Below are 19,972 nucleotides of genomic sequence, written 5' to 3'. Positions count from 1 at the left end.
TTGGTGTGCATTATAAACGTCGAAGTTAAAAATTTGGCCTGCGCCCCATTTGATTTTCTCTTTTATACAATGTTTATTCTGATAGAAGTCAAATAGTTGACATGAAAGTCACATGTTTAAGTGAAATAAGTAGACAATGTCTGCAGCACACAAACTGTTGGATTCACCTTTTGTCTACAAAGGCTTGTATTAAAACACTTAATATTGGAAGAAAAAAAGCACTTTAGGTTATAACCTGTGGCTGATCGGGTTAATAGACAATCACACTGTGAATAGCACTATGGACCATGTCAACTGCAGTCAATAATTTCAGAAGCAATGTTAGTAAATGATTAAAGAGTGGCACAAAAAATTGAATTATTAACAGGCACTACCAAGAATGTAGGGTATTATTAGAACTATATGTTGGAGGTTGAAGAGGTAATCCTCATTGTAGTGCAGGCTGGAGAACATGTGTTTAGGTTCTGTTTGACAAAAACATGATCATTCCATCTAATTGTTATAAAGGTATTAAATAATATACTCTGGCACAAATGTACATATTGTGTCTAGAATTGCAGGGCTCTTTTCGGACAATCTGCATATTAATGTGGAACAAGGTTCAATAATGTTTGTGGCAGATTTAGGCTTTCCCAACCCCCAGTGGAGCCGGCCTTGATTAGCTAGCCATCTGGTCAAACAAAGACATCTCAGGTTTTTCCTGCCCTAAATAAATGTGATTACAAAACCTGAGGAAGCTCCATGCTTTCAGCGCGGGGACAATATGTGGTCAAATCAATTGTTTAAAAAAAGCACTAGCTATATTTATATAAGGATTGATAGCACAACATTGCAACAAAATCCAATGCATTTGGAGACAATTAACATTAAGTAATGTATATCCACTTTCCATGAGAGGGTATACATGAAGCTGTCATGGAAAATTAGATCAATCAAATGGAGTTGTTTGTGATTTATAGGGTTAGCGTGGTTAGAAAGGCAGTCTTTAATGTTGAAGTAGCTATAGCATGAGACTGTGCACCATAATAGCTGTCTTCAGTGCAAGTAAGAGAATGAATAAACCATGTACTGTGCTGCATACTTATTATTGGAAAATGTATGTCTGCATTTATTGGTTTTAACGATTCTCATTATGTTTTTGTGGCTGTTGTAATACCTTCAGTACAATTTGTTTGCCTTGCTATCTGATCCCGTGATGCTGACGTTAACCTAATTTCCCAGAAAGAATCCTAATAGTTTTATTTGATCTGATCAGATCAAATAGATCAGATCTAGCTCGTCATAGACTGCTATAGCAAACATTCAACTGACTTTGTTATCTAAACTTTTTCTGTAACATATCTATCTAATCTAATGTAATTAAGCATAATAGTTTGCTGGGTGGGACTGCATTTTTTATTTATATATTTATCATTTTATTTATTCATTTATTTCAGGCAAGGCAAGGAAGAAAAAAAAAATCATTAAATAGGCTAACAAGCGTTAAACGGCTTTATGTAAAAATGTAACTTATAAAGTATATATTATTTTTGTCCATGAACACGGTTAAAGAGATTAGGGTTATGAACAACTGATTAAAAATATAACGATCAGCAATTTTCAGAGTTGGCCACGAATCTATATGAGATATTTGTGTATTATATTGCAGCGCATTTCAAGTGGTTTTCCATTGAGAAGTGATTGCACACTAAAAGGTGAAGGAGCTAACTGCTACGCTGTGGGTACAACTACTTCAGCAGGGCACTAGATTCTTTTAAATCAGTTTGTTTTATTTTTCTTTCTAGCAAAAGCATTGTTTTTTTCCTTTTAATTCATATCATCTTCATAAAAAACTACAGCTGGTCCAAAATTAAAATTCGTTCACTATGTGCAGTCTGTTCATTGTAATGATGAGCAGAAATTTAAAGATAGTTAACATTACCTTCTTATGTGATTACAAGCATAGTTTATTATCCACTATATCCTTGCATTTTGTTTTACAGTAATCATGATGTCCTGCTAGTCGAAGTTTGTTTTCTTGAATTTGGGATCAGTAATTCAAACACTAACCGTGAGTTTCATATTGTGTTGTTTTTAAGCTTGTTGAGCATCTCAGCTGTCTTAGGATCATCCAGTAGAGACGTAGTGACTTGTCGGCCGCTGGAGATGAGCTCCAGATGCGTGACGGGCTGCACCATCCCAGCACGGGTCCCTGGAGAGTATTGGTCTGTCAGAGGTGGAATGCCCCGGCACACTTAACACTAGCTGAGAGGAACCAGATACCTCTGGCTCTGAACAGAGAAATCATTCCCTATCGATTAGACTATACAGAAAACTGTGAATTGTGCTTATGGTTTCAACATTTGATATTCCAGATTTAGAGTGGTAGTCATAACACTACCTTCTCCGATGGAAGAAAACATAAGTGGACATACTTCTAGCCCTCCCTTAACCTCTTTAGAAATAAACCACACAAAGAAGTCATTTACCCATCTGACTGCAGGCATTATGACCAATGTCATTTCATATGTAATTAGATGTGATGTGTCCTAATAGTAGTGAAGGCTTTTGTTGATTGAGAATGTATCAAGTTCCTGGTGCTGCCGCTATAATGAGAATGTATATAAAAGCCTATCAGGTCAGTGTGATGTCTGCAGCTTCCATTAGCATGGGGGTGAAGTGGATGCTTGCTCTTTGAAAGATGTGAGATATGCATGGTATTTTCAGGCAAAGCTTTTAACCCAGCAGAAAAGGTGAATAGCAGCTTTGACATAAATTCAGCAGTAAAAAGTTTTGCTCAAAGCAGTACTGATTTTTGTGGGGCCCCGGAATTACAATAAAAATGGTTTTGCAGTTTTTGAGCGTCAATGCACTGGAATGATATAAAGTGACATGTTTGTGAAATAAGTGCTTTGCATATTAAAGACATCTTTATCTTATTCTGTCATTATTCAAATCAAATTATATAAGTGACGGGGCTCTGAGGGGCCCCGTGCAAACCTTCATAGTTTAGTTGGGAAACCGTGTCTCTATGGCGTAGTTTCCTGGAACACTATGGAAAGGGTTAACTCGTGAAGTACTGTATGTGGTGGCACAGATGTGATTCACTAAAATGTTTGCTCTGCCTGTGAAAGGGTCTTTGAACCAATGAGTGTGAACTTCTGGCCACACCAGCCTATAAACGTTGCATTTGTGTGAGGCATCGAAAGGGGCCAGCCAGTGTAATGGGGGATGGGGCCTCTGCCTGTGGAATGTGGTGTCTTGGTGAAAGCTTGGAGCTGAACAAATGCAGTCAGTTTATTTGACAAACCAGACTTGCTGGTCACCAACAGACAAGTTTACTCAGGGACTAAATACAAATCCACTCCTTTCTTTGAGACAGAGGTCTTTCTTGTTGGTTCCTCAGTGGATGAGTTGAAAAAGTGTGTTGATCAAGTTTTTCTTCTGTCAGTCTGCCTGCCTATTTTCATCGTTTCTTTGTATCTGTGACTCCCCCTATCTTTTTTCCTGTTTCTTTTTCATCTTTGTAATTGGAGTGATTAATGGAGGGAGGGGTGGTCTAGCCTGGAGCCCTGTTTTTCAGTGTCCTTTTTAGCTCTGCAGAGGCTTGGGCAGGTAGCTACATGTTCAGCCCCTGGACGTTTAGCCCCTTGTCCCTGCCACTTTGTCTGTTCCCTCTAAAGCCAAAAATTTCTTCAAACCAGGAATATGACTGGATGCTCTGTCTTTTTGTGCTGCTGCTTTCCTCTATGAGAACAAACACAACTTGCAGTTACCTTATCTGTTCGGTAGTAGGAACTCTACCATATGTTCCAAGTGGCAGCGAGATTTACGTCCTTGTTGTCACACACGGAACTACAATTAGTTGGAGGCACCGTATGGAAAGCTCACCATTGGATTTTTTGCAGTATTGTAAGTGGCACATAAAAAAAACTCTGCTCAAGCCTGCCCCCAACAGCTCTCACCCGTCAACCCCTCCCCACCAAAACAGGCTCTATAAATGATTTCTGGTATCCTGCTGCGGGATCAAGGCCTCAATTATTTGATTAGGATTAGAGATTGCTGCCCCCCATGGTGCTCGTTTTTACATGCATGCTGAGAGGCAGCAGATTCACTTTCTGCGACATCATGTTGGGAATTTTGCAAATAGACTTCAACTAAAGGAATCAGGATGTGTGTTTTCCAGTAGCATTTATCTGCTTTAATCACAGCCCCAGCTCTCTTCATTACTGGGTGCACCAAGTACAGTAAATGCCTAAAAACAGCATCTATCTCGGGTAACCACATCATATCTTCATTTACATTTTAAAAATAAAGGAACCACCACCAGGCTTTTACTCAAATAATTTAAAAAAAAGAAAAAAAGCTGAATTACTATGCATGTGTGTTGCGTCTTTTCTGACTGCTTTCCATTTATCACTATGTTTGGCTCCGATCCAGATTTCTGTTGGAAGCCTTGATTGTGATTAAATTACTGCTGCTGTGTCTGTTTAAGAGATTTCCTTTGCTGAACTGCTTTGACAGGCAGCAATTTGGCTAAAAAAGATTAGTGCTGGAATGAGATGTTAAGAGTACCTGTGGGATGAGAGGGGCTCTCCTGTTGTTGTGAGGCCCTGTTACTGGTGTACAGGAATGTTGGTGAATTTCACAAAAGTCGCCCTCCCTTTTGTGTCTATTCTGGCAGAGCTTGCAATGAGAGCACAGGCATTTTGTTACTCTTGATTTACTGCCCAGGGTTGCCATAGGAATTTTCCTTGTTTGCATATATTTTGTTTTAATAGGTGATAGTTGTGGCTCCTTAACTTTTTGTAGAAAACTACAATTTGAAGACAGTTTCCCATGGAAACCTTTACTGATCCAGTCAAACGTGGGATGTGTCGTTGGACATATCGCGTTAGGTCACCCTGGGAGCTCAGATCCTGCCCTCATCTCAGTTTCCCTGGCGTAGTGGTAGATGACTGAGGTTGATGAGAATTGACGTGAGCTGTGAGATTGCGTCCGGAGGGGGCTGGGGGGCTTCCCTGTGTTTGCACATCCAGGGCTATTGATTTGAACCTCCTGTTCGATGACTGTGGCCCAGGGGACTCGGTCTGCAGTGTGGTGCTGTTGTAGGGTATGACACAGAGAGACATGACAGTAGCTCAGAGTGGAAAGACAGGGGTTGGGGGCACAGCTCAGGGATAACAGGGCTCTAATATGGCAGATACAAGTGCCTGTCTTCATTAGCCTTAGTTTCGTCTGTAGGATCCAACTGGCTGACTGAAAAGCAACTGTTTTCAGATCTGTTCCACATTTCAGATCAGGCATTGTGTTGTTTTTTTGCCAGAATGAAGTCATCCTAATTAAAATGTAAATAAATAATAAATCATTCAATCGGTGCTGAAGTTTTTACAAAAATGTAAAAATGTTCTCCCGATAAATGAACACAATGAGTAGTTCCTTAAATCAGTAGCTGCTACTTCAGCCCTTTCCCTCCTATTTGCAGTGAAGGTAAATCACATGATGCTTTTATTATAAACAAGCCGCTTCATCTAATAACAGCTCCACTATCAAATTGGAGAAGTGCTGTCAACATCCTGACCAATCAATGCCATCCATCCCCCACTCTGCAGCCATTAACCCTTCTTGTTCCAGCATGCCTGGCCTCACTAAAATGGTGGCTGTAGTCCGGACGTCTTTCTATAATGGCTGCATAGAATTACCCTCAAGCCATATATCAATGTGCACTTGTAGTTTGTCCAGTGGAGAAGGAATTATATGCCAAGAATGTCAACTTATGGTAAACGGAATGATGTCCACTGTAATGGGAGATGATAACATCACATGGTTACACAATGTGTTATTTGTTTGAATAATCAACTATCAACTTTTTTTTTGTGCCACCTTCTTGTTAAGATGTCTGCTTTTTAGAATCCACTAATTTTGCCCTTTAATACCAACTGTTCACCTGTGGTCATTAGCATTTTTCTTATTCCAGATTTGGTGTTACACCAATTTGTCATGTATGACCATAATGTGATTAGGCCACCCATTGCCTGGCCAGTAAACCAACTAAGAGCATGATAGAGACATCCGCTTACAGAGGAAAATGGGCTGCTCATGTTCGGTTTATTTGAATATTATAATTTAATTTGGTATAATTACATTTTAATCTTGATAAATATGCTCTCTAAGGCCTGGCTATAAGACTAGACGGTAACTTTAGACATTGATATTGCAGTAACAATGGTGCTTAAAGTACACACAATCTCTTTATTTATACAATTCATAATGATATCAAGCCTTATATGCTGCTGTCATGACTTTTGTTTAAGGAGTCTTTTCCAGGGGGAGTTAGTGGTTGTAACGAAGGGCCTGTCGTGACTGATCGCATGGAGTGGTTCGAAAACCATTGCTATCCACGCTAACTTGACAGAAAAGCAACAAAGTGTTAACATTCCACAGCTGACCAAGGGCCCAATTCAAGAGCCAACATGTCTTCACGTGGATGGTCTTCATGTTCCAATTACTGTTTTTTAACCAGCTCGATGAACTGACATGTTTTCTATAGGTGCCTTGAACTAATTTGTATTATGTCTAGCAGAATGTACACAACAAATACAACATATAGCATAGTCGGAATGACAACGTGTATGTTCATGTCCTTGAATCTGAACTGGTCCCTAAATTTGATTTAAAAGATTTTTAAGATAACATTATCATCTATTCTTATATACATCAATTCATTCAGTTGGTGTAACATCAGTGGAAATTTCATTAATTTGAAGTTTTAAAAACAACAATGTTTGAGTCATTTTTTAGACACAGCAATTTAGAAACAGTGGATTGTCATTAATACGCGGGAGGGCTGTGGTGAACCTTTGTTCTTTGTCCATGTCAGGGACACCTTGACCTTTGTGCACAGAAAATGCAGGATGTCCCTTAGGGACTTGTGTGTAGGTGTGCAGATTGTTTGTTTGTAAACACAATTGTGTTAAACCTAAAAATCAGTCAGTAAACCGAACAATGGCTCCCTTTACTTTTACATCTGGCTCTGGTGAGATAAGCTTAGATTCCCGCGTTTGAAAGCTCATTGCAATAAGAGCTAATTGAGTAAATCTTCAGTGATAAGTTGATGGAAAATAAATATATTACCTGGTATTTTGTTAATTTATGCTTGGGGAGCTGGGCAGTATGACTTCAAATTAATCAGCATTGTTTTGTTTTTGTTTTTTGTTTTGTTTTTTTGGGTTTTTTTGGGGGGGGGGTGATTGGTTTTTTTACCATGAATACTAATATTTCACATTTTCCTTTTTCAAATTCTTTAGGTAAAAAGATCCTCTCACTTTTTCCTCCAGATTTTTTCCCCATGAACCCAAATAATCTCCAATTTAAGGTGTTTTTGTTGTAAATATTTTAAATCTGTTTATCTATTCAGAATATGAGATTGACTGATGTATTGTGACTTGACTCATTGAACTGTGTGTATAATCACCATCCTGGTGAATATGCACAGGGCAATTGCAGCTTCATCATCATTTGACGTCTGATTTGTGCTTCTCAAGAGTTAAATCAAGGCACATGACTAAACAGAACACAATATTGCTTTCAAGGACAGGCCAGTAGCACAGGCTTTGGGGAAACTAGTAATCCTATTAACTCAAATGAAAAAAATTGACAGCTTTTATTTACCCAGCTCTAAAAACAAATTAGCATTTTTCAAGTAAGCGTGTCAAAAAGTTGCTGCTCCAGCTCTGTAAATGAAATGAAAAATCTAAGTTCTGACAACAGAAAAAGCTTATACCTTCCTGCCAGACAAACCTATTATATACTGTTATGTTTTATCCTGTGAAATACAAATTTGATGGAGTCATGTGGGGACGTGAGGAGAATAAAAGGTTGCCGTCTTGCAAACTAATTTTTCAACATCAAAATGTAATTTTTTAATGTTCTCTGCAGCCTAACCAGACAACAAGCTGTATTTGCATTTTCAGTGTCCTTCACCTTTCTTTACATTTATTCTTTATGTTGGTGCTGTGGTTCCAGGTAGATATACTTGTGCTAACAATCATGCTGATGGCGTAACTTTATGGCTCCTTGTTTGGTCATTGTCAGTGATTAGAGTGTTGACCTCTGGGCTATTGTATAGGGAACATCCCGCATGTATAAAAAGTGCCGAATGTAAAGATTTTTATGCAAGGAGAAAGAGCATGTGATGTTATGTATAGCTGCAGTCTGGATTATCTTCTGTTATAATCATTTATAATGGTTAAAGGTTAACAGAAGTGTTTGAATTGTGAGCAAAGGTCTGCAAGTCTTGCAAATGTTCTATACTGTATATACTATCATGATCCTGCTATAATCTCTATAACATATTGTAGATAATATAAGTCGAAAGCATATTGTGTTTATGATAAGGAGTGAGTTGTGTTTTTACGACCAAGGCGCCAGCATCTGCACATTGCATATTTTTGTTACAGTATTTGTGCTGTGCAACCACAAAAGTTTTGAAACTAAGCTGGTCGACAGTCAACATTATTACATTGATGAAAATAATAATTCACAACTAAAAATGGCTTCAAGTGGATTATTTATTTCTTGATTTATTAGACTGATGCTCAATTTAGGGCAGCCCTGTGGCCCTATTGCTAGTGTTGTAGCTTCTCGGTTTGACTCCTTTCTGCAGTGTCTGCAGTGGTTCTCCGGCTCACCCCTACCTCCAAAAACATACAGCTTAGATGAATTGATTACTCCAAATAGTCTGTAGGATTGAATGTGTCCATGGGTGATTGTTTGTGTGTGTAGCCCTGCAATGCTTTCAGGGTGTACTCTGCCTCATAGCCAGCTGGGATAGACTCCAGCAAAATATTGTTTGTAAAAAACAAATCAGATAAACTGTTAATGCAGATAATACTTAGTTACACCCCTGCTTACAAGTATTTGTTTAGGGAGCATGAATGTTGACAACTGTTACACGTATAGAGAGTTAGAGGGTGAAAATTACTTGCTCTCAGGGGCCTTGACAACCTTTGCCCTGCCAGTTCTCATTTCAGCCCTTGTAATTGCCACTGACCAATGGGCTCCTGTTTGAAACTAGACCCAGGCTGCAGCTATTAACGTCCCCCTCGAAACGGATCTTGTTTTGATTCCTGATGCTTTTATAGGTTGTGTCTTTTAGGAGAAATTCCTGGTCGGCACATACCGTGCACCCCTTTCTGCCCCTATTTTCCTTTCTTCCAATCTTGTGAGGCCATTGCCCCCTTTCCACGCACTCACAAACATACACACATCCATGATCTGTGTGTGTGTGTGTGTGTGTGTGTGTGTGTGTGTGTGTGTGTGTGTGTGTGTGTGTGTGTGTGTGTGTGTGTGTGTGTGTGTGTGTGAGTAATGTGATTGTGCATGTGTGTGTTTGTGCGTGTGCACGTTAGTGCTAGTGACCAGCCCTCCTTCCCCTGGCCCCTCCTGACAACCAGCTACACTCCATGAACTTGGCCACCCGTCACAGCTGCGTTAAGATTGAAGGATGGGGGGCCCTTGTATCCAGCTGGGTCGGAAGACATGGGTGGGGGCAGGGCAGACCCAGATGCAGATGGTTTAGGTCAAATGGAGATGTTTGAGGATGAAGGGGGAGGGGGGCACAGGAGCTCAAAGGCACAGTAACTCCAGAAGTTACTCCAAACCCCTGGAAAAATGCACTCACGAAGCTTGAGTATATGTTAGTTTTAATATGTTTGTATTACAGAATATTGGCAGCAGTTGTAACTAGATTGAGTTAAACTTCAGTTTTAGTCTGTCTGAATTTTTTGGCCTATAAGCAGTGGGATCTTTGCAGGACAAAAGTACATAAACACTGAACATAAAAGCAAATTTTGAATTTAAGACATTCGCTTCAACATCAGTGATGAAAACGGACATCAGTTGTGACTAAAGAACTTCTTACATGACTCTAGCTAGAACCAAGGCAGTCAGAGACTGCAACACCCCGCGACACTCCTGAATTCAAAATTTTACCCTGACCTACTTTCATAGATCAAAAGCACTAGCTTTGATCTATGGTCTTACTGACACTGGCCTTCTCCCTCGTCTTTCTATCTTATCCGGTTTCTGAGTGTACAAAAGTTGAAATTTGACCTTGACTTAGTTTTCTCGAGGTCAAGGTCATAATCTCATTTTATCCCCTTTGCTGCCCGAGTAATGTGCTTTTTGTTTCATCTTTCTATCTGCAAAGGTTGCTAAGATATTTGGTGGACTAATGAATGAACGGACACCGACAATTACAATACATCACCGCTTTGAAGCGGGATGTAACAATCTTAATAATTGACAACTGTCTGTGTTTGGAATGTATTACATTGAATTAAATGAGACAATGAATAAATGGAACCATTATAGAAGCTTGTGTTTTTTCTCTTCTCTGTTGTAGAATGGAAGTACAGGCTGGGCCGATGAAGCTGACAGTAGCAGAGGACGAGGAGAGGCCTCCAGAGATTTTGCTAAGGTCAGCATGTGGAGACTGTGATTATGGGATGGCTTCATTGTGTTGAGTTATTCAACTGTTGTATGGAATTGTATTAATTACACCAAATTGTAAATCCTTCTTTAAGTCAATTAGGCATAGTAAGAATTTTACCTTTTTTTAAGCATTCTTCAGATGGAAATGTTGCCTCATGATGCCTCATTCTATTTGTGTAAAGTTGCACTTGAGCGCAGCACACAAATTACACATTAGTTCTGCTGGTCATTGCTATGCATTTATTTTTTACAAACAAATTAGATTATAAAAAGGACTCAATACTATGCATGTCATATTTCCTTAACAGCCAGGCTATACGTTAAATGCTTTAACATGATAATTTAACATGTTGAACTGGTCACATGTTGAAACTCATCAGTACCAGACAAGGCAAGAACGAGAATTTTGTCATGGTGAACTAATAAGTGAATTCATTGTGTCTACAATAAACTGTTTTTCCTTTCAGCTGTACGAACTGGACAATGACCCCAAAAGGAAGGAGTTTTTGGACGATCTTTTCACCTTCATGCAGAAAAGAGGTACGAGTGTTCCCTGGAAACCCACAGTTTTTGTCCGGAAGGCCACAACTCAGATCCACAAATATTGCATACACTTAACATCTGAAATTTCAATTTGGGTTTTAGACAACATCTTCAGGCTTCATATCTAGTTGACAGTTTTATATACAGTACATTCCAATTTGGTAATGCCTCGCTCTCTCAACCAGTAATGCATGTTCATTATTTCAAATGCTGGAGAACTACCTTGGCTTTGTTAGTACTGTAAAGATTTTTTTTTTTAAATGAAGTGATTTATTAGTGAATTTTCTATCCTCTACATGTTGGAGAAAGGAAAATACCTAATGACTTCTGATTCCTGTTCTGTGAGGAGGAGTTTCTATTTGTTTAAGAGCATCTGTAATTTCACTATGGATTGTTTGCTGTATGCTTGCAGCACAAATGGCTTATACAGTGGTACCTCTATGTACGAAATTAATTGGTTCCGGAAGAAATTACGTAAGTAGAAAATTACGTAAGTAGAGACGCATTTTCAATGCAAATGCCCTAATCCGTTCCAAGCCCCCAAAAATTCCGACATAAACGTTTTATAAAGCATAAAAATGCATCAAAACATGTAACAAATACATGTTACGATTAGATTATTGCACGATAAATGAGAGTTGTGCATAACATACAAAACAAAGAATAAAGAATAAAAATGACGGTCATTTACCTTCTAACAGCTGTCCACATTGTTTATTGCCCTCTTTGGTTCATGTTCTCCTATCTCGTGATGCCGAACAACAGAGTGAATTCCAGTCCTCCTTTTGAACTTCTCCAACCACCCACGGAATGCCTTAAACACCTTAAACTTCCTTTTGTTTTAATAACGTGGCGATTGTAGATGCATTTAGGCCATATTCTTTGGCAAGAACAACCACATGCATCCCTTTCTCATGCTTTTCTATGATCTCTTGCTTTGTTTATATGGACAAAAAAACTCTTTTCTTCGTCTTTTCTTTTCCTCTTTTCTCCGTCACTTTCTTGGGGTCCATAATGAATATGTACTCAAAAAGTTATTATATTTGTGCAAAACTGTCAGACTACCTCAGGGGTCGAGTGCTGAATGCCGAAGACACTGCATAAACACCGATCGAGCTCCACTCAGAGGCGGAGTGGCATCCCTCTTAGCCAATGGGATGCCAGGAAGATGCGTAATAGGTAATAGCCAATGGCAGAGCAGCTATGAGAATGTTGCGTTCAGGAACCTGTGGGAGATTTGAGTATCAGCCAATACTGTGTTTTTACATTACGTAAGTCGAAATTTCTTTCTTAAGTAGAGGCAATATTTTCCTGCTGAGAAATTTTGTAAGTAGAATATTTCGTAAGTAGAGACATTCGTAAGTAGAGGTATCACTGTACACACTTTAAATGCTGTTTGGGCCCACATAACCTAAACAAATAAAATAGTTGTTTCTTTTGCAGATTTAGTCTTCTAGTATGATTTGTCAGGTGTCTCTTGTCACTGATAAACTGAAAAAACATGCTGTAACTCTCACTAGCTAAGAAATCCTTCACTAATTCCTATCCCTGGAGTAAAGTCCTTAAGGGGTCAGCAGGTGAGGTCTGTATCAGAGCCAAGAGGATCTAGCAGTGACCCATATTGGACAGTAGCCAGGGAGGCTCATCTGACCATGTGCTGCTTTTCCGCCAAGACCGCTCTGGCTGGGCAGTTAATGCAATTAACCTTTTATGAGACAAATCTTACGCCAAGCAGGTAACGTGGTTTGAGCAAAACCACCCAGAGTGACTCACAATGTTATTACAGTGATGCATACTTCACATTATGTTTTGGCAGGCTGTGATGAGTGATGATGGTGTGTGTGTGTGTGTGTCTGTGTGTGTGTCTGTGTGTGTGTGTGTGTGCGCAGTTCAACGTCATTATGTTTTGTCTCAGGCCATGATGGGTGATGTGATATGTATGTGAGTGTGTATATGACACTTAGTTTGTTTTGTCAGACTGGGATGGATGGTGGTGCGTGCGTATGTGGAGATGGGTGCTGGTGAGATCGACATCATGTGTGTGTTCTTGCTCACATGTTGACAAAGTCACATTCACCAGTGCAGCACCTTCAGAGTGTCTGGTCTGGTTTGAGCATCCGGAGGTCTTGTTTGGAGGGTGATGAATTAAGTCGAGTTGTAGAGAGGGAGGGACGGGATCTGTCAGGGCCCTGTTAGCATTTCTGTTCAGTGGCAGACGCTGGGAGTGGTTGGCTGACCCTTTACTCTCACTGGTCAGACAGAGAAATCCATCAAGCTGACCAAAATGCCACCCCATAATGACAGGAGATAACTGGTTGATTAGATTGTACCACATTTTTCTTAATTTGCATCTACCTAAGGTAGAATAAACACAAACCTTAAAACTATTTTTTTCAATCATCCCATACTTTTTTTTGTAGCGATACAAAGGATCAATATCATTGATTTTATGTCTTTTGAGGCATATAAAATCTGTTATATTTTGTTTAACTTGTTGAATTTCAGTACACTTCCAGTGACCTACAGTGAGTGTAACTTGAATCGACTTGCTTGGATCAAGTTCCTGTATCAACATCATGATCAGTACAAGTGACCTGTAACAAGGGAGGACAAGGGTCAGTGCGTGACAACACTTGTTACAAAAAGATCTGTCTGCTAGTTCTTCATGTAATAATGTGATATAAAGAAGAAAGTTGTGTGTGGTATGAAATGGACATGTTGCTTTTTCACTCGGGGAAAAACAGAGTCCCTGTAGCAAATTGACTTTCACAGCTAGGTAAGGTGAAAATGAAACAGCTGTGACAGTGTGGTGCTTCAAGTCTAGATACAGGCTATTACAAGGACATTGCTACTGACATTAGAGAACAAATCTCACCCGTTGTACACGCGGCTATGTTATGATTTCAACCATCAATGTGAGATTTTCTACCTTCATTTGAAGCAAAAGGTACTTGGCTGACCCTTCTCTCAAACGTGAGTGTTAACCACATGGTACAAATCGAAGAAGAACAAGAAATGTACTTTAATAATCCCCTTGGGGAAATTATTTTTCCCCTGATTGTCTATATTAAACACTTATATATAGAGTATGTATGTGTACAGGCCATGAAACCAGCACGCACACACACACACACACACACACGCACACACACCAGGACTATACAAGGAGTAGAAAAAAGAGTGGTATGCACTTACTGATCTTTCCCTCTAATTACTGTCTGAAGTCGTCATTCCATTTCTCTTATTCATACATGTGAGGTCAAAATTATTGCTCTCTTTATAATGAAAGAATACTTGGAAAACCTTTTCAATCTAATGTCACTTTATGGTAGAAGGAAGGATAACCGCTGATAATGGAAAATACCAGCCTCTTTTTTTGATTGGCCTTACAAATACAATGCTGAAAAGTAGTACCTCAATTTGTGAAGTGTTAAGATGGGTTTGAGAATTCCAATGGAATCTGGTTGAAGAGAGACAAATGGTGAAGTGCTTTTCCCACCTTAGCACAGGGGCCTCAAATCCTTGAGAGGAAAGCAACAGCGGAAGGAAACCTTACGAGGGATTCCCATTTCCTGCCTCTGTGCTTAAAAACAGGCGTGTGTGTGTGTGTGTGTGTGTGTGTGTGTGTGTGTGTGTGTGTGTGTGTGTGTGTGTGTGTGTGTGTGTGTGTGTGTGTGTGCGTCAGTGTGTGTGTGTGTGTGTGTGTGTGTTTAATGGTTGAGGAATTTTAGCAGCTGTCCTAAATCTTGTCTGTGCTTAAAGGGGCCCATTGATCGGCTCTGCATTGCAGAAATGGCAGAAGACACTCACACAAACTCCCTCGCCACCTTTACTTCCTAGGTTCCTATTAGTTGACTACTTCAACGTGCCTTGCTGGCCCCTTTCCCTCTAACCTACCAAGTGGAGCTTTTTTCACATAAATGTAATGCTGCAGAACCCTTGATCATTTATTGCAGATAGAATTGAATTAGAATTATTGCAGATACAATTGTCAGCTGGTGGACTGACATGTAAATCTAATGTAAATATGCTAGAACTGCTTACATAGGTTTATGAGTGGAAGATAATAGACTGCACGAGTTACACCAACATCACTGTTCATCATCTCTATTATGGTTTCTGAAGTTTCACTTCCCCTGGTTAGGAATAGAAGATCTCTGATGGCTCCATGCCATTAACCACCTCAAAGATTTCAATTAAACAGATGGGTCAATGTTTGTTTTGGTCTAACACCCAGCCGCTTTTTCTATTTGGCATGCGGGTGTGGGGCATAGCTTAAGTTTGTGAAAAGGTAATCAAGGTGGAGGAGTGGAAGGTGAGGCTGCAGGGTCTCCTCTCGTCTGTTACAGAAAAAAGAAAAAAGTAAAATAATAAGTGATGCAGCCAACTGCCTGTCAGCGCTGTCCACTTGAGATGATTAATGGCTACAGGCTGTGATGGACAGAGCCAGAGAGAGAGAGGGGCTCCTGTTCAGTGAAATCGGCAACTGAAAAGGGAGGAGGTAACAGGGTGAAGACTAGTACTTCATCTCTTTCTACTGTGGCCAGAAAGTCCCACACATCGTGGTCCGCTAAGGCCAGAAGCATCCGAGTGTGACACTCGTAATGGGAAGTGTAGACTCAGCTTAAGAGGGACCACATGGACTGCTATTGCTGTTTCAGGGTTAGTTTAGTGAACTATTCCCCCATAGTAGATTTAGGCCTACCAATAGTACTACTGAGGTAAGATGGGCTTGTATGTTGTTGATGGAGCCAGAGAAAGATGAATAGAAGAATTAGTTGGAGGAAGGGAAGGATGGAGCGATAGTAATGATGATAATGACAACATCTCTATTAGTGGCTGCTTCACAGTTAATGCTCATTGCAGTGCATTTGCTCTGTTCCTGTATGTCTTCACTGTGGCTGGCAGTAATTTCGCTCAGGTTCTGTACAGCAGTTTGACACAAAGAATTCTAACTTATAGTCAGAATAGTGAAGTTTAGTATTTTTCACGTCATTATTTTTCTAAATTGTCAATAAATATTTTTGATTTACTGCACACATTTAAAATATAAGTTACATTTGAGTTGCATCAAAAGGAAATTTAAATAGTTCTTCCTATTATTTTCAGATTTGAAGAAAACAACATGACATCCGTGTTAAATGGGATACCTTTTGCAGTATTTGTAATGTGGAAGAGTGGCTTCTCAGCAGGACATTAGAGGAAGTCCTCTAACTGTAACCCTGAGACCGAGAGCTCTGTCCACACCAATTACACCATGAATGGGCTCTGGGGGATCCATGTATGCATTATATTACTCCCCCGGTCAGCCTCACACTGGCCCTCGTAACAGGCAGGCCCTCTGTACAAACACCATAATACAATAGGAAAATTCTCCAGCTCTTTGATATGGCCACATTTTCCTTTAGTTAGTTAACACCCTACATTTCTGGAAATTGGATGCACATGTTTGGTTGAAAAGCAAAAACGTTGGGTGTTGTGAGTACATTTATCCATCTTAGATGGTGTTGGGTTTTAGGTGAACTCACTCATCTTGGATCAACCTTTTGAACTACCCCTTTGCTGCACAACTGATACACAATTAATTTAACGCTTATCATCTGCAACATCACAATCAATGTATTTCAGTTGATTTCTTTCCCTGACTTATTAAAGTTGCAATTCTCTTAATGGATATAGCTTTTGAAACCCAAGAAGCATCATTTAAATAGAAGGCAACAATAAAGTGTACTTAGGAAATTACATTTTGTCCTCTCCTGTCTTTCTTTCTGTCTCCATCCCTTTCTTCCTCCCATGGCCCCCACTCTATCGTCCCTCCCCCTCTGTTTATTGTGCTACAGTTACAACCACTGAAACTTGATAACACCATGGGGGATAGGGGTGGAGGGCAGTGCTGTGGCCTGCTTGGTGAGGCCAGAGGGGAGGAGGGGCTGGATTAAGGGGCCTCCTATTTTACAGGGGATGATTAATGATCTCCAAATAAGTGGAGGCCAACCTTTTTTTGATAGGGCAGTGCTGATGGACAGCAGACAAGGGAGTGACCATCATGTGTCTGTATGTGTGAAAGAAGAGGATGAAGGATGACGAAGGCAGACATAGAAACCACAGTAGGAGACGGGGTGCTAGGTTGACAGAGGGGAGGTTAAGGGAGGCATTGGTCAGCTTGTGTAGAAGCAAGGCCATGCTCTTTCATGTCCATTTGAAAGCACTTTGTCAGTCAGCCGAGGTTGACCAAGCTCACCAACCAGACAGAAAGATAATCAGGCCAGTATAGTCAAAGACCAGAGCTGGCAGTAAAGGGCCTCTCAGGAAAGGGTGGAGATCCAAATGATATACAGATCCCAACCACTGGTTTCTAATCATTACCCTGAGACAAATTCCAAAAGAAGTGGGAAAACTATTCTTATTGGAGACGTCCCACTATGCATACATGATCAAACGTTTTGTGGTTGATTTGAAATATTTAAGGGCAGACATTATCTTCGCTTATAGTACACTCCACCCGCTGGCTGGCAAATTACAGCCCAGCCTTTAAGAAAGAAGTACATCTACTTTGGTTGCACTCTTCTTTTCTGTCAAAACAGGAAAAAGTATTTTTTGGTTCCGCTGAGAGCTTAGATTAAAATCTTTTTTGACTTTTTGTTTTGTTTGTTTCTTATATACTAAGACTTCTCTTTGTGCCTCTTCCTCTCTCTGTCTCTTCTTCCCAACCCCCAATCTGAACGGACTCACTGTTATTTCCTCTGTCATTTAGCCAGACTGTTCCACAGCCCTGAATTGCCACTGTGCTGTCCATCTTTAATTACGACCATACTGGACAGGGATTTGAGTCTCTAAGCTGCAGAGCTCGGAGATTCTTAATCACCAAGCTCATAAGTAAATGAGCAGGGAAGATGACGAGAGCAGGCCTCAAGCAGATTCATGCTTCCCAGCGAGGTCATCGGTCAGGGTAAAAATAACACTGGCTGCTCAATTCACCCATGCTTCTTGTTATGTCTTTAAATGAGTTAACATTGAATAAAAAATGAATGTCACTTTCAAATACTGTTATATTTATACAAGGGAAGCATGATGGGATTTTCTTATAAAGAGGATGTTGGGAATAATAATAAAACGTAAAAGCAAATAAGTTGCAGTCATGTATTTGCCTGTTGCGTTCATGTGAAATAGTTCAATTATTCCACGTTAGAAATTATGTTACTTTATTTATTTGTTTGTTTGTTTGTTCATTCCTACATGAAGCTGTCCATACCCAAACTTTTTCTATCTCTGGATATCTGTGTCTTGCTTCTCCATCTGCGTCCTGTCTGTGCTGTTAAAGTAATGTTTCCTGGCCTCCACACCCCTGTGATGGATGGCATGAAATACATTACAGCCCCCAAAGGAGCCCTACACCAGTACAATAGCCGTGAGCTCACTTCCAGTGCAGCCCTGCAGCAGTGTTGCATAAGCCACAAAGTAATGGAGAACTGAGTGTCGTGGAAAACAAGATGCTTGGTTTGTGGGAAGAAATTCAATGCCTATCTACGTTTGGCATTTTAGTTGATGTGGTTTTCTTATTAAAATAAAATGATCAATAAATATGTTATAATAACTTTGTTTTCAAAAGTAAATTTTTCTTCTGCAACTCTACATTAATATAGTCTTGGCATGTTGTAATTAGTATGTCATGATAACTTTTCCAATGCTGTTGTAATTGTAATTACTCCTTTTAAGGCCATGTCCGCACACAGTGGATCTTTTCGAAAACACAACTTTTTTCATCCCGCATAGAAAAAAATTTGCGTCCACACGACAGCGTTTTCAAAAAAATCTCCGTCCACACGTAACCGAATATATGCGTTAATCAACACATTTATATGCAGAACAATTATTTAACTCTCAATCATGTTTATCAACGTGTCTTCGACGTAGAGCTGTTACACGTCAGAAAATAGCTCCGTCCATTCTGTGTGTACATGTAGACACAGGTCACACACACTGACATCACAGCGGTTTCCGTCGCTGGGAGACGCCCTCTGGATACAAAAAATTTTTTGGATACAGCGCAGACCCGGCGTTTTCAAAAAACTTCGCTTTGGCAGGTGTTTTTGAAGGTTGCATTTTCGCCCCGGATATCTGCGTTGTCGTGTGGACGGAAGGCGTAAGTGCAAAAGAAAAGTTGCGTTTTCAAAAAGATGCGGCACCGTGTGGATGGGACCTAAATCAGACCACCCACCACCAGAATCTGTCAAATGCAAATGTACGACTCACTGTCACGGGTTCCCAAAAGCCAAAAGTAATTAACATTGATGGGAGTGAAGATTTCCAAGATGAGTGCACAACCCCCACAACTTAAACCTGTTTCGACGTCCTTCTCTCTGTTTGGCTTGGAGCAGCTGATGTCTCCTGTATTGATCAGTGATGCTGGGCCTCAAATGGGTTTCGTCATCTGATGGCTTTATTTGGCAGTCAGGGTTCCATTGATTGAAGCAGTTAGCTGTGTTATCAAGCTTGCTAGAAGAGAGAGGGAGACCCTCAGTATTGCACCTGCCAGTGAAGACATCACTGCCAACGAGCTATCCTCTAAGCCAACACCCAATTTGACCAGTGACCTGTCACAAGTGTCGACCACACACAAATTGTATCTCAGAGCTTTGTGGAAGTAAAATGTTTTAGAATGGTTGTGCTGAAGTTGAAGCTTCTGTCATGCCAACAGAAACGATGAAGAAGACAGTTGTACAAAGGAAAACAGATCTAAAAATGTAAATAGTAAATTAATGGAAACCCTTTTGTTACTACCACAGATTTCTTTAAGTCACTAACCCTATCCCCCAACTTATTTCATTTTGCTTGTCATTTTGAACTCTACTCCTATGTTTGTAGGTTTTTCATGCTTTTTTGAGGAATATTGTACTCTATTGCTTTATAATAATTTGAAATGATTACTTGACTGTGGAATTACTTAAATTTTTAA

The 19,972-nt window shown here is 40.0% G+C and overlaps 1 protein-coding gene across 3 annotated transcripts in view; it reads left to right on the top strand.

Annotated features, from left to right (window-relative positions):
• The window catches only part of LOC137598955 (AT-rich interactive domain-containing protein 3B-like), a 50,017-nt gene that overhangs the window by 12,945 nt on the left and 17,100 nt on the right, over positions 1-19,972 (top strand). For all 3 annotated transcript variants that reach the window (XM_068319576.1, XM_068319567.1, XM_068319584.1), the window contains exons 3-4: positions 10,385-10,459; positions 10,941-11,013. In XM_068319576.1, coding sequence (XP_068175677.1) covers positions 10,385-10,459; positions 10,941-11,013 — 148 coding nt within the window. The remainder of the gene's footprint in view (positions 1-10,384; positions 10,460-10,940; positions 11,014-19,972) is intronic.

This window comes from Antennarius striatus, chromosome 1 (genome assembly GCF_040054535.1).
Source record: "Antennarius striatus isolate MH-2024 chromosome 1, ASM4005453v1, whole genome shotgun sequence".
NCBI lineage: Eukaryota > Metazoa > Chordata > Actinopteri > Lophiiformes > Antennariidae > Antennarius > Antennarius striatus.
The sequence above is the reverse complement of the archived record's forward strand: the minus strand, read 5'-3'. Positions and strand labels throughout refer to the sequence as shown.